General features: G+C 37.1%; 1 protein-coding gene across 1 annotated transcript; it reads right to left on the bottom strand.

The window, feature by feature from the left end:
• Positions 1-14: 14 nt before the first annotated feature.
• LOC140148719 (b(0,+)-type amino acid transporter 1-like) lies at positions 15-8,347 on the bottom strand. The gene is given in 13 exon segments (XM_072170762.1): positions 15-528; positions 715-883; positions 1,296-1,445; positions 2,190-2,286; positions 3,521-3,624; positions 4,126-4,249; positions 4,516-4,666; positions 4,928-4,999; positions 5,002-5,052; positions 5,587-5,835; positions 6,272-6,419; positions 7,262-7,407; positions 8,132-8,347. Coding segments are annotated over 12 exon segments (1,539 nt in total). The 5' UTR covers positions 7,394-7,407; positions 8,132-8,347; the 3' UTR covers positions 15-436.
• Between the last annotated feature and the right edge of the window lie 6,561 nt (positions 8,348-14,908).

The raw sequence follows: 14,908 nt of genomic DNA, 5'->3' as shown, positions 1-14,908 counted from the left end.
GAATCGTTCTTTATTTCATAAGAATCTATTGTTCTTGACAAGAATTTGAAGGAAGACTGAAAAATACAATTTCATGAATATAATAATATAAATATTTTCTTCAATAATTGGAATGTTGCGCAAATAAACCGCCACAATGGAATGTTGCAGAAATAGACTGTCACGTCAAAATGCGACGGAAATTGGAGAGCAAAAACTAAAAAGATGAATACGGTGCAACAAAAGGTTCAAAATTAGTCATACGGAGTTTGAATCAAGAGCAAAATATGCACTCATTCAATTCAAGAGTTAAGTTTACGTAGATATGCATGGAAAATATCATTTATGTCATTTGCAAACACGCAATTTCTAGAAAGTCACGATGCAGAAAAGAAAAATATTCTTGCATGCTTTTGAATATTGTGCGATTTCAGTTAGTCCATATTATTTTCCATCATTAGGTCATGAGGTTCTCTTTGCTATTTTCATCAGTAGTTTCTCCACCAGGTACAACTTCAAGGAGTAACTGCACAAAAGTAGTGATGTAATCTGGGTAACAACACAGAGAGAAGAAGATAGAATTTGATTAGAAAAGGACATCAGTGTTGTTTACAATAAGAGGATTTTTCCCGAATAATTACTTTAACAAATAGTCTGTTTGTGTTTAAAGAATAACAGCTATAAACAACAATGTTAGAAACGTGTTCCTCCATAATAATTTGCGGTAATACTTACTCATGAATTTAGGATGGTATCCATAGTGAACGAATGGGAAATAAAGAATAAAACCAGCCAAAATGAACAGCGCTGCGTAGAGGAATTCAAGAGTAGGTTCATCAATTATTGGTGCCACTACCAAGTAGATTGATGCCAGAATAATGACGATTGGGATAACAATAGGAATCTAGAGTAAAGAGAAGAATCATAAGACAATGTACTTCAATTAAATAACAATTGTTTAAAATTTTGCTTAAATTGAATTTAAAATTAAACAAGTCCTGATTTCCTGTAATTTGTTACTATTGGGCGGGAAAAATCTCATAATGTACTTTTTGCCCTTGATCATGGATGAAGCAAACGATTCAATATAAAGTATACACCTACAAGGCTTTATCCATTTTCAAGGGCCAAAAGTAAATATGAGGTGTTTCCTGCATTTACTTTTGGCCCTTGAACATGGATGAAGCAACCCCTTCAATATAAAGACTGCACCTAAAAGATTTTATCCATGTTCAAGGGCCAAAAGTATGTGAAGTTTTTCCCGCCCAGTGACGTTATGCATTATTTTATTTTATAACTCGTGCTATTAGGCCTACCTTAATTGGTCGAACTCTATCTGGTTGCTTGTATCGAAGAATAAGTACTCCTGTTGCTGCTGCTCCGTAGAACATCCAAGAAGCAAAACTGAAATAGTTGACCAGTGTGTCAAAATCACTTGGTATCATCATGAGAATAGACACAGTTGCCTGTGTATGGTGTGTGATAAATAAGAGACACATCAGATTATCATAAGAAATGGTGGTATTTCTTACATCTGCAATGCATAATAAATGCAGATCTAGAACGCCCATTATGTACCGTCATGTAAAGCGAATACCACACATATGCAACATGGATGGAAAGATTCCATTTGGAAGGAAGACTTTGAACATGTTGAACGGCAGAGGACTGCAAAATATAGAATTTGTAGTACAATTTCAGATTGTATTCTTCACAAAGTTTCCAAGGATGCAGATACAAAATAAATTCCGGCTCTACTCTTCAAAACATATTGGTCTTCTTCCATAGACGTAGATCCCGGGGTGGGGATAAATCCCCACAATATTTAACCAGGGGGGATGGTCCATACAATCATCCCCCAATGTTGACGCGTGAATATGTTTTTTTTGACCAAATTAACCTCATATTTGCCCATTTTAGCCCCCAAAGTGCAAACTTTCGCTCGCTTTGCGCGCATTTATTCCACTTTTGCACAATATTTGATCAGTTTAGCTTCAAAATAGTAAATTTTCGCGCGCTTCGATCGAAATTGTACCACAAACTTATTCTGTCGCCAAAAGGTGACTGCATTCACTATACTTCAATTTTTTCCAAACCTCCCCACCCCCATGTCAAAAAGGAAACTTTCATCTTCTTCGCAAAAATGAATTATTTCAATTTAGGTGGTGGAATCTTCTCATAATAATACCAGCCATAATTGACCTACCTACCATAAACATAACAGCAGTAAATGGTGTTATTCTTTTAGCATGTACCATAGACAGCGCTTTTACCATGTGTCCTTCTCTTGCTGCAACATATGTCAACCTATCATAAGGCAAACAAATTAGTCCAACTAACAACATCAGTTCGGTTTTTCACATTTTTGTAAAAATCTGCATCAACATTGGGTATACCGTGTTTCATTAACACTAGGATTCACAACATGCTCATCTATCAGGGACACAGTTCTTTATTAACTCCAATACGTTTGCACTATGATTGTTTAATTGAGGTTATTGAACTATGCCATTGGGATGAGTCCATTGTGGTCCATTTTCTTCTTTATGGTTTTATATTATGCTTTCAAAATGCAGGACGATGCATTATACATTAATATGCAATCTTTGAATCTTTTATTAGAAACTACGTGCAATCATGAAACGTGGGGTCACAATGCAATGTACAGCCTGTCTCAAAAAAAATTGTGCAAGTGAAAAGCGCCCTCTGTGGCAATTAGAAAATACCGTTGTGACATGATGCTTACATCAACGTCAAGGGCACAGTCTTAGCTCTCAAATACCGTTTGTTCTGTTCAATTTGCTTTTTTCCATATTGTGCCACTTTTACTAGGGAATAGGGCTGTAATTGTAAACCAATGAGAGCTGATGTTGATGCGTCTAATGCACTCCCCCCATCGAGGCTCGTGCATTAGACGAGTCAACATCAGCGCACGTGCACTATTTTGTCTAATTTCATTAACTTGTCAAATTTCACGAACTTGTCAAAGTTCATTAACATAAGTGTGCAATATTTGTTTGTCTTTTAACATGTCTTGAGTGACAAAGAGAACAGTATTTACCATGATAACATCATTGACATGCACATGTATTTAATTTTACAGTAGAATGTGAAATATTTATCTTTTAATTTGTCGTAAGTGGAAAAAGAGGATCACTATACCTGTATTATGATAAAACAGTAAAAACAATTGTGTATTGTTGTGTAGTTGATGCATTCTTTTGATTTCACGAAGGAACTCTTGATAAACTTGATGCTATCATTGATTTACATGTATAGCCCTCTTCCCTAGTAAAAGTGGCACAATTGTCATTTCACCCTTTCGTTGTTAAGTAAGCATAGCTCGAGATTAAAACAAGCAAATTGAACAGAACAAACGGCATTTGAGAGCTAAGACTACGCCCTTGACGTTGATATAAACATTATGCCACAACGGTATTTTCTAATTGCCAAAGACTGAGACAGACTGTATATCTCACCTTGCCCTTGACAAATAAGCCCGCATTGTCAAAATGATGAAAAAGGAAAAGGATTTACTCACCTACTACATGCAAAGCAGTTACCATTTGCTGCTCCGAATGTCGAAAATGCTACTGCTACAGGCATAATCCAAGACATGACTCCCAGGGTCCGATCGGCAAAGGTCTTAATATTTCAAATATATTATAGTAAACAATATATACAGAGGAATGAAAAGGTAATAATATTAAATAAAGGGGAGCAAAGAAAAATTGACTGAAGCGGGAGTCGAACAAACGACCTCTGGTTTGCGAGAGCAGTGCTCTACCATCTGAACTATCTAGCCCTAAGATGGACTGCGCTGGATAGCGCAGATGGTAGAGCACTGGTCTCACAAACGAGAGTTTGCCGATTCGAATCCCGCTTCAGCTGAAGTTTTTTGCTCCCCTTCTTCAAAAATATATTATCATAATAGTATATTATAAGCATATTACTATTTTTTGTGTCTTTCTTTTCTCTTTTTTTCTTATACCTAATCACCATGATTAGGTATGATGACGATGACGACGATGATGATGATGATGATGATGATGATGATGATGATGATGATGATGATGATGATGATGATGATGATGATGATGATGATCTGTATATAATATATATTTACAGCGATAAACTAATTCTTACCACTGCAACAGCTCCTGATTGCAATAGTTCATCAGGCGACATGACAGTAAAGTATGATATGTTGACCATCAGGTACACAGTTGTTACCAGTGGGATACCAATAACAATAGCTAGAGGAAGATTCCTGTGTAAAAGCATGACATACACTGTTACTTGACTAATAAAAAATATTCCCAATTGTCAAACTTTTAAACTGACTAATACTGGAATGATATATTCAAATAAGTGCAAAAGTGTTATGCATTAATTAATGTTGTCTATTCCGATCTCCAGAACTGATTTTGACCGACAACACACAGAAATGAAGTTTATCAGGTGCTTGAGAAAAGTGATTAGCACTATGATTGAACAGTTCAAGTTCAACGGACATTCTGACAAACATTGCTATACCTGTATGGATTTATAAGTTCCTCTGTAATATAGTTGAGTTGATTCCATCCATCATACGCCCACAGTCCTTGGTAAAAAGCCAGACCATACGCAAATACATTGGCTGTTGAGCCTTGGAACGATACCTTTGGATTGATGTACTCTGTGTTACCTTTAAATGATGAAAGAAATTGGGTTTGAAATTGTTTTTTCCATTGTCTATTTTAGAATCTATTGCGCTGCCGATGAAATAGAGCGAGCCCGTCGTACGCATTGATATTTTTTAACCACTCTGCCATACACACCCTCTGATTATTTTGAGAACGGTACTACTCATGGAATAAAGCGCAGCTCGTGGGCGGCGTACCTTATTGTAATAAAAATGTTTAACATATTCATTCATTAATTTAATTATTAATTATCATTGGCTTACCTTTTCCCATCTCAATAAATCCAATTATTATTATCAGAGCACAAGCCAGGAGTTTCGCCACTGTAAAAAGTTCTGAACCGCTGTAGCAGCCTTGACACTTGCACAATTTATAACAACGATCAAAACTGACAAATAATGAAAACAACAAAATATACAACATTAAAATTTATTATTAATCAAATATTTAAAGTTTTTTATTCTCAGACCAAACATGGGAAACAAGAAAAAGGTCCTTGTATGCAGTTTGGAGATCCATTACGGGAGTCCGACTGCAAGAGCCGCCATAAAGCAAGTAGCAATCAGTCAACTTTCCTTGATATCGAGGAGCCCGAGGCATTGTTTAATTTGACAATGTGGTATTCTGTCATAGTGAATACGTTACATATAACCAGAAAGAGTGCCCAACCCAACCAGACCCCAGAAATGGACAAGTGTTTTTTTTTTATGAAAAGTATTAATGTACTGTAACTCGGATTGATTATGAAAATGCGAATTCTGATATTTTGATCCACAAAGGCGGGATTGGAGAGAAGCAATATTTTACTAGAAGATCGGCGCAATTGCAATCTTCATGTAGCAAATCAAACAACCCATCCATGCAGCTCCATGCTATACACAGGCCTACCAAACAACATGACTAAAGGAAGAAGAATACTTACTAACGCAAAGTACAGCTACCAATTTTGTTGCTGACACTGGAGGACCGCATTCACTTCCTTCATAAAATGGTGCCACCACATATTCACCAAAACTAAGACTTATTATAGCAAGCGCAGAAGGTTTCAATACAATGATAGCTGTCCAGGCAAATAGGAAGGCGATAGGTGGACCGTAGATCTCATTTAGATAGGCATGTTCACCTCCTGATTTGGGAATCATTGTACCAAGTTCCGCATAACAAAGTGCGCCTGGAATAGAATAGTAGTAGCAAGTTTCAAGGTCAAAGATGGCAATATACCTGGAACAATCATTGCAATTGCGTGAAGTACATTTCTCCGTGTCTAATTCAACTCTTACTATGTCAACTTTTCTTATTATTGTTCCTTCTACTCGATTCTGGCCAGGTAACCAGGTATTTTCTCAGAGGTGGTATCAACTGTCATGACTATGTAGTAGTTCACTTGAGCCACTAGCATAATATAGAAACTAGGAACAGATCAATAATACTCTTTGGGCAATGGTACATTTGAAGCCACGTGTCCTCTAATCTATTCCCTGGAACTTTAAGATCAATTGGACTTTCAAATACATCTCATAGTGCAGTGTTATATGCTATTATAAAGCTAGCTTATGATACAAATAGTTTGTTTGGTCGCTCAGGACAAATGACACAACAGATCTTACCGAATGTAGCAAGTACTCCACACAGAGTCCATATGACAAGACTCATTCCAACACTTTCAGTGTTTACAAGGACACCTTTAGGCGAGACGAAGATACCAGAGCCAATCATACTACCAACAATAAGGGCAATACCGCTAAGCAGACCAACCTGGAGGGATGATAGAGATAGATAAGGGTGATTAAAAGAGTAGTACAGATCAATCACATGTTTTAATGTTTGCATTTTCAGCAGCATCTTTTGACCTAGATTAACCCTAATTTTGCTTACAATGATATCGGATATTGCTGGTGGTTCCTGTGGCTCTTGTTTGTCGATCAGCATTCATGCTAGTACCTTTTCATTTGTATTAGGTCTCTAAACTACCAGAGGGCAGTTGAAGCAATCACACCTTTTCATCCCACACCTTTTAAGGACACAAAGGAGGCTCCAGATCATTCTAATATCAGATAAACATCTACATTCCGACTTGTGAAATCCTAAGCATATCCTTGCTATGTTACCTATCTATGTGTGTGTCTAGTTCTCTCTACAAGATACTACATAAACAAATACTTAAAGGGGCATTTCGTGATCCACAGCCTCATCCCCCCACTTTTCCCAAAAAAAAGTTGAGATTTTTACACCACTGGATACCTCTGGCTACATCATGTTTATGTACCAAATATTTCTTGCAGATTAATTCGTTTAGCAAAAATATCGCCAAATTTGAATTTCGTTCTGGTGCACCAGAACGAAATTACAATACATTGTCTATGGAGCAGTGTAATACACATAATCATGCATAACTCGCAATCGCAACATCGGAATCAACTGAAATTTTGGAAATAAGCTTTTTTCGTGGATATCTACTGAAAAATGTCATAGAAAGAGGATGCTAGGATCACGAAATCCTCCTTTAATCATGACAGTCAAGTTTTGTTAATGTGTTAGATTACTGGTCAAAATATTTCAAGGTCAAACATTTATGTGACACATGGAGAAACAATTACCTGCCGTTTGAGTCCCACTTTTTCTTCACCAAACGGATCGTCATCGTTCTTGATTTCCATCTGTTTGACGTCCTGTCCAGTATCAGCTGCTTTTACAGACTCCCGGGGTCGATAGTTCAATTCTGACGACATTGTTTCTTGTGTCACTGTAGACAATAATGGAACAGGTATATAGAGAAATAAGGGAGTGTTGCTAAGTCTTTAGGTCTCCACATGCTCAAGGCTCGAAATCCTATTATTGTGACAAATTACAACCAGCTTTTTGCCATACTTGTAATTAATTAAAATGTGAGTCAACTAATTAATTCAATAAGACATAGGCATGTGAGTCAAATGATGTCACCAAAATAGATTGGTCAATGCTCGGCAGCTAGTGTTATAGACTGTAAAATTGGAAAAGTGATGTCACATTATTAATTTTATTAATTTTATCTTATTTCGAGTATTTATGCACAGATGGCAGACTAAATGACATTGTTTTAAGATTCATCTTATCACAAGTTTTGTTTTGTTCTAAAAATTTGTAAGAATGTTTTCAACAAATTGGCAAATTAATACTATCCCCCAAGGTCAACAGAACTGATCACACATTCTCTAGACGCATTAGATAATTTGATTTCTTGGGCAAACATATATATTCATTATGTTTCAAAATTTTGCCTTATGAATTATGATACGACTTCACATTAATTCATATGTCCAGCCGGTCGCAATTTACAGTTATATTTTTATATATATATAAACGCGTTAAATCACGTTTTGCCAATTCGTGACGCACAATCATCAGCAAAACATAATTATATTTTAAAATAAACTATATTTCATTAAAATAATTCTAGTTTACATTTACAAATAAACAGATACATTTACCTGCTTAAACGTTCAACAAGTCCAAGTGAAGTACGCTAGTATCGGAAACTGAAATGTACAATTACCAACGAGAAGATTTCAGGTTCAACAACATCGTCAGTATAATTACGTTGTGAAATGTCCTCGTGAAAAGTGGACTTTCGTCTTTCTAGGTCTGTGGTCAAAAGCTGTGCTAACTCTCACTTATTTTCACAAAAGGAGATAGTTTTATCAGTGATCAATAAGGCTTGTTCCCGGCTCGGTACGACCTTTGCCCACGCCACGTTCTAACCAGATAATTCTAAAACAAAGTACATATTTTGAATTCATGCTACATAAAAAAAATAATATTTAAAGATATCGAAATAACATCACAGAGAGCCCGTATTTATTTGGGAACAAAAACACATCAAAATTAGTCGTGTATCTGTTGGATGAGAGATTGTTAGTATCGGTATTTTTATTTATTTATCACATGCACATCGTAGCCAAATGGCCAAATTACATGTTAAATTACAATTCGATCATATATATTAAAGCATTAAAAAGATTGATCACATTAAGAAATTTAAAAGACATCAAAAACAAATTGCACCCAAAATATTGACTTTAACCAAATATTGCACAGGTATATAAAAACATCAATATATACTTAAGTTCAAAACATGACAAAAATATTATAATACTAGCTGCACTCGACTATAAAAAGGGCATTCATGGCACTGAAGAACAATCCCAAGAGGAGATTGCTGATTTTTAAAGAGTCAACGAGTTATGGGACTCAGCCGAAAAACAATAACAATAATAATAATAATAATAATAACAATAACAATAACAATAACAATAACAATAATAATAATAACTAAGATTTTATATCTACTTACCTCAAATCAAGTTACAGATAACAAAACAATCTTGCTCCCTGAACTTTTCAGACTTCTTAATTAACGAACCTCGTATCCTTCCAAAACACAAATTGGTTTTCCAGTCGACGTTTCCGTCTCTAGATCAACCTCCGAAATTCATTCAAGGTCATGTTCTATAGATACATAATAAATGTACTATGAAACATTTTAACTTGGTTAACCGATAAATGTATCATCATACAACCGCGACCTTGTCGAATGGCTAATACATGTTGCACGTTTGAGACGTCTACATTGGTTTAGGCATGGAAGCAACATTGAGTCACTTTGCTGCAGGCATCAATATTAGCTAAAATTGTCACTCTAGAGATCTGTGGTGTCAGTCAACAGGTGCATACGTTAATTTAAACGGAAGAATAGCACACTCAACCGTAACAGCTTTCAACCTTCACATTTCCTATTTAGAGTTATTAATTTGCCGGCTTAATTTCATTGACGATAAAACAATCAATCAATGTAGAAGATTAACACTGGGATTAACACTGTTTTCACATATCAAAAATATAAGTCTAATATTTTATTAAATATTAAGTGTTATTTATTTATGTATACCGTATTTCTTTGTTTCTTCAAGATACGTAAATACTATCTCTTCACTTCATTTACAAATACAATGTACCTGTGAATAAGTTCTGTGATGTCCTTTTCACACCCGGGTTTGTCAAAGGCATATCCTCACGCGTTGAATCAATCAGGCCCGTACGCAGGATTTTTTTTTGGGGGGCTGTGCTGATTTTGAAAAGTGGACTTTTTTCCAAAGGGGGGGGGGCGATTTTGTGGAAAGTGGACTTTTCCCCCCAAAATTTGGACATTTTCTTGACCAAAAAAACGTAAAAAACCTGATTTTTTTGCTCGCTACGCTCGCAAATTCTTGAATTTTGGGACATTTTGTATACTTTTGCAAATTTGGGGAGGTGCGGTCGCACCCCGCACTTCCCTGCGTACGGGCCTGGAATCAATTATTAAGTAATACGATTCCGGAGATATGATTGGCTTAATGGGAATAGACAGCAAGTTACATACATTTCCTGTTCCAAGCCGATGTACAAAAGATGCATGTATGCTTCCTTGATCTGACATAAAACTGGCTTAAAAGACATAATGCACTAAAATAACACAGACAAAATAGAGATAGGCTATAGGTTTTATATTGTGTCAATAGAATAGATACCCGTGTTAAACGGTCTGCTAGCCCCAGCTGCTAGCATGGCATTATCATAATAATTTATCGGATCACGGACCATTTAACACAGAATTTAAGGTATTGTACAACTTGCTATGATCGGACCATGTTGGGGTTTTCTTATACTGCCATGACTGCTATGGTGGATTAAAAACCCTTAGCCACGGTTGTTTGATGTATATAGAATTGGCTTCATTATTAACTAAATGCAAACTATACATGGCGCTATTTATCCTAAATCATATTTGCAAGGGGTAGGTGATTAATACTGTCATTAAAACAGTTGGAATAGGTGAAATAAGCAACAAGGAAATTTTATAAACATATTTTATCAAACAATAAAAGGAATTATTTGTATTAAAAGCTTGAAAGAATATTTTCCAGTAACTAAATAGCGCCACCAATTTTGTCATAAATAGAGGGGAAATTAAAGTTGAGAATGACTCAAAAGCATCTGTATACATTAGAATGATATCACATTTAGCTGTTTAAGCCTAAAATTTGGTTGTACATGATGTTTTGTTTGAAAAACTAATAAATTATCCCATCAAACAACCGTGTATAGCCCGGTTTGGAAAAACTAGCACCCTGATTTTTTTCAACACTTTACACCCCAAAGACTCATAAATCAAGTCGAATTTTGCTTTTACTAACATTCTGAATAAAATTGCATGCAGATCTGCCTTGACAGCAGTGGTGATGCCACACCTCACCCCTGTTACCCTAGTCAAAACAAACAAACAAAAAATCACAAATCACTGCTGGGGAAAAATGCCCAATTTTAGGCACTTGTCCACCCCACTGGTGATTACTCCCGATTCCAGATAAATACAACAAAGGAATTGACTTTCATTATGTTCATCTAAAACATGTAGATAATAGAACTTACTTCTTTAAATTGCTCCTTTAATTCTTAAATTTTGAAAGAAAGAAGGAAGTGAATTTGCAGAGCATACGGATTTAGCCAATACCCCGGCCTGAGCCTATGCCAAATTTGACACACACAAAAAAGACTCAACAATAAACTTATTTTTGATTATATCTAGGGCTAATCTGTCCATTTCTGGACAAGTGAGAATCCGCACTTTGTATAGATTGAAATAAAGGTTCCCACTTGGCACCGGGACTATTGACATTGCATGATTAAAGTATAAAGAAGACTGAACGATATGGTGATGTTCAACAATGTTTTATTGACTTGATACCGTGATAGGCCTACTGACGTTTTGTACAACAAAAGTAGGCACACTTTATCAAAGTACTTTATCAGAGTAATTTTATCTAGTACTTCATACTCTTGAGCACATGGGCTCTGATTAAATGATCAACTTTCTCTTGCTATTGCTCTGGGATTGACAAGTATTTTACATCATTTTACTTGGATAAGCTCCATGATCATTCTGAACCAGTTTTTGATAACTTATTTTTCTCATCTAATGAGGAATATTTGTGGACATTTTGATATAGTGGATATCATATTTCATCACACTACTACTAGTATATCTGTACTGTGCTACTGAGTATTGATTGTGTTTCACACCTACCAAACTTGTACTCTTCATGGCTGGTATATTATTGTCTACCATTGTTGTCTCCTTATTGATTGAGACTGTTACAATGTCTCCTCTTTCCTACACTAGAGAGGAGTTACTACAACTTAACTGTAATACATCTATCAACAGAGTTCCCCAAGATACCTATTACCAATTAAGGAACTTGGGTATATGTAGTGTTAAGCCTACAAAGCGTGGACATCGTGCGTTCGCCAAACAGCAAACCTCCATTCCTACGCTAATTACAGAACGAAAGGCAAACCATCATCCTAATCGAGGGGTAAACTTGTCAAATTTGAAACAACTGCCTAATTTGTACACGCCACCCCCCATATGTCTCAATGCTTGTCTTTGGAACGTCCAATCTGCTGCAAATAAGACTACGCAGATTGCCGATTATATTCAAGAACATGATATTGATGTATTTATAATGACTGAAACCTGGCTTCATGATTATGATGCAGTCATCATTGGGGAACTCACCCCTCCCGGCTATACTTACCTCAACGTACCTCGCCCCTCCGGTACCCGTGGTGGTGGAATCGGCGTTGTTTTCAAAACACCCCTTAAACTGCGTCAGATTCCACAAGAAATTCACACTACTTATTTTGAACATGTATACATCACCGACTTTACCAAGCGCCTTACATTGGTTGTAATATACAGACCTCCTCCTTCTCGTGACAATGGCTTTCGTACATCTGACTTTTTAACTGAATTTGACTCCTTTGTTGATGATATATCTGTGTCTCCCAGAAAATTACTGCTTGTTGGCGATTTCAACATACACTGGGATGAACAAAACAAATGGGATGTTAAAAAGTATGCCTCCATCATCTCCTCTGTTAACTTCCAACAGCATGTTGACAAACCAACCCACCGATCTGGACACATATTAGACCATGTTTTGTCATGTCCTGATGATGAATTAGTGAGTGATTTCCATGTCCATGAGATGCTTGTGACTGTTCACCACTGTGTCCTTTTTAGAATCAATCTTCCGAAACCTTTGCCACAAAGAATTACCCAGACTGTTCGCAATTACAAGAGTATTGATGCCGAACAATTCTCTCACACATTGTCTAACAAACTGAAAACTGTTCCAGTAGTCGACAATGTTGACGATTTGTACAACTGGTACAATTCATGTACAGTTGATGTCATAGACCAATTTGCCCCAGCTACTACTCGCACCCGCGCTATAAGAAATCGCATGCCATGGTATAATGATAGTGTCCACGCTGCTCGCAGGGAAAGACGAAGAGCTGAAAGGAAATGGCAAAAAACTCGCTCTGATGAAGATCGTGATCGGTTTTTGACCATAAACAGTTCAGTCAATGTGTGTATCTTAGAAGCAAAACAATCATATTTCACTGACAAACTTGCAGATGCTGACAATAAGACCGTTTTCAGCACTGTGAATCATCTCCTTAACAAGCAGGTGCGTCATCTTCCTGCTCATGATGACCCCAAGGTGCTAAGCAATAAATTTTCCAAATTCTTTGTCACAAAGATTCGTAAGATTCGTGATGACTTGCATGCAGGTGTTTGCGACCCAGCTAATGATGTTCCATGTGACAATTGTCCCCAATTCGCTCAATTCCATCCTTTAACGGAGGATGAAGTGTTGCACGTGATCTCTAAGTCATCTAATGCCTCGTGTCTGCTTGACCCTGAACCAACATGGCTGCTTAAGGACCATATTCAATACCATCTACCTGCACTGACAGCTATTGTCAATGCATCCTTAACATCCGGTGTGTTTCCTAAAGCTGCCCACTCTGCTGTTGTTTCACCACTAATTAAGAAACCTTCTCTTGATAAAGACAATCTCCAAAATTACAGACCAGTCAGCAACCTATCACACTTAGCTAAAGTCATAGAGAAATGTGCTTCTGCTCAACTTGTTGAGCACTTTAATACCAATGAACTCACTGATCCCCTTCAATCAGCATATAAAGCTATGCATAGCACAGAGAGTGCACTGATCAAAGTCACCAAAGACATTACTTCTGAGATTGATTCTAAGAAGGTTGTTTTAATGGTTCTGTTAGACATGAGCGCGGCATTTGATACTGTCGATCACAAAATCTTGATGGACCGCCTCAATAAGCGTTTTGGAGTTTGTGGTGTGGCATTAGAGTGGTGCCGTTCTTATTTGCAAGGATGGACAAGTCAAGTCAATATAGGTGGCCATCTATCTGATCCCGTCGTTGTTGAATTTGGAGTTCCTCAAGGATCGGTACTCGGTCCTTTGAAATTTACCATCTATACTACACCAGTTGGTGATATCGCATAATAAATATGGTATTCACTACCACTTGTACGCTGATGACACTCAGTTATATACGTCTTTCGATCCTCGTATCCCTGGTGAACTTGATTTAACTCTTGCCAATCTAACATCTTGCATTGATGAAATTCGATCTTGGATGGCCTCCAACTACCTCAAATTGAATGATTCCAAAACAGAATTCTTTGTTGCCGGCTCTGTCTACAGCCTCAGACTTCTCCCATCGCTTACTCTCACCATAGGTACATCCATGATCATACCATCTCAAGTAATCCGCAATCTTGGCGTATTTTATAACCAGACAATGACATTCACTAATCACATAAATCACCTTCGCCAAACTATCAATTTTCAGATCAAGAATCTGTGGCGCATCCGTAGTTTCATCGACTTTAACACCTGTCATCATGTTGCACGAGCCTTAATAACATCAAGGCTTGACTACTGTAATGCTCTCTTTACTCATCTATCTGCCACAGACATCTGTCGACTTCAGCGTCTCCAAAATGCCGCCGCAAGAGCCATCTTTGCTGTCGGTCGGAGAGTTGATGCTGCCTCACTGCTGGTCAAATTGCACTGGCTCCCCATCTCCAACCGCATTACTTTCAAGCTTCTGCTATATGTTTACAAATCTATGCATAATCTCGCTCCAGTGTACTTATCTGACTGTTTCATTCTATATATTCCTGGCCGACCTCTCAGATCATCGGGTGATACCACTCGCTTGGCAATTCCCAAAGCAAGTGTCACTGCCTTTGGTGAAAAGCGATTTCACATCATTGCTGCCCAAGCCTGGAATGAACTCCCCATTACAATCAGATCAGCTCCATCCATTGATTCTTT

The sequence above is a fragment of the Amphiura filiformis genome, chromosome 3, assembly GCF_039555335.1.
Source record: "Amphiura filiformis chromosome 3, Afil_fr2py, whole genome shotgun sequence".
Lineage (NCBI taxonomy): Eukaryota > Metazoa > Echinodermata > Ophiuroidea > Amphilepidida > Amphiuridae > Amphiura > Amphiura filiformis.
Note: the sequence above shows the minus strand (reverse complement) of the source record. Positions and strands in the feature narration are given on the sequence as shown.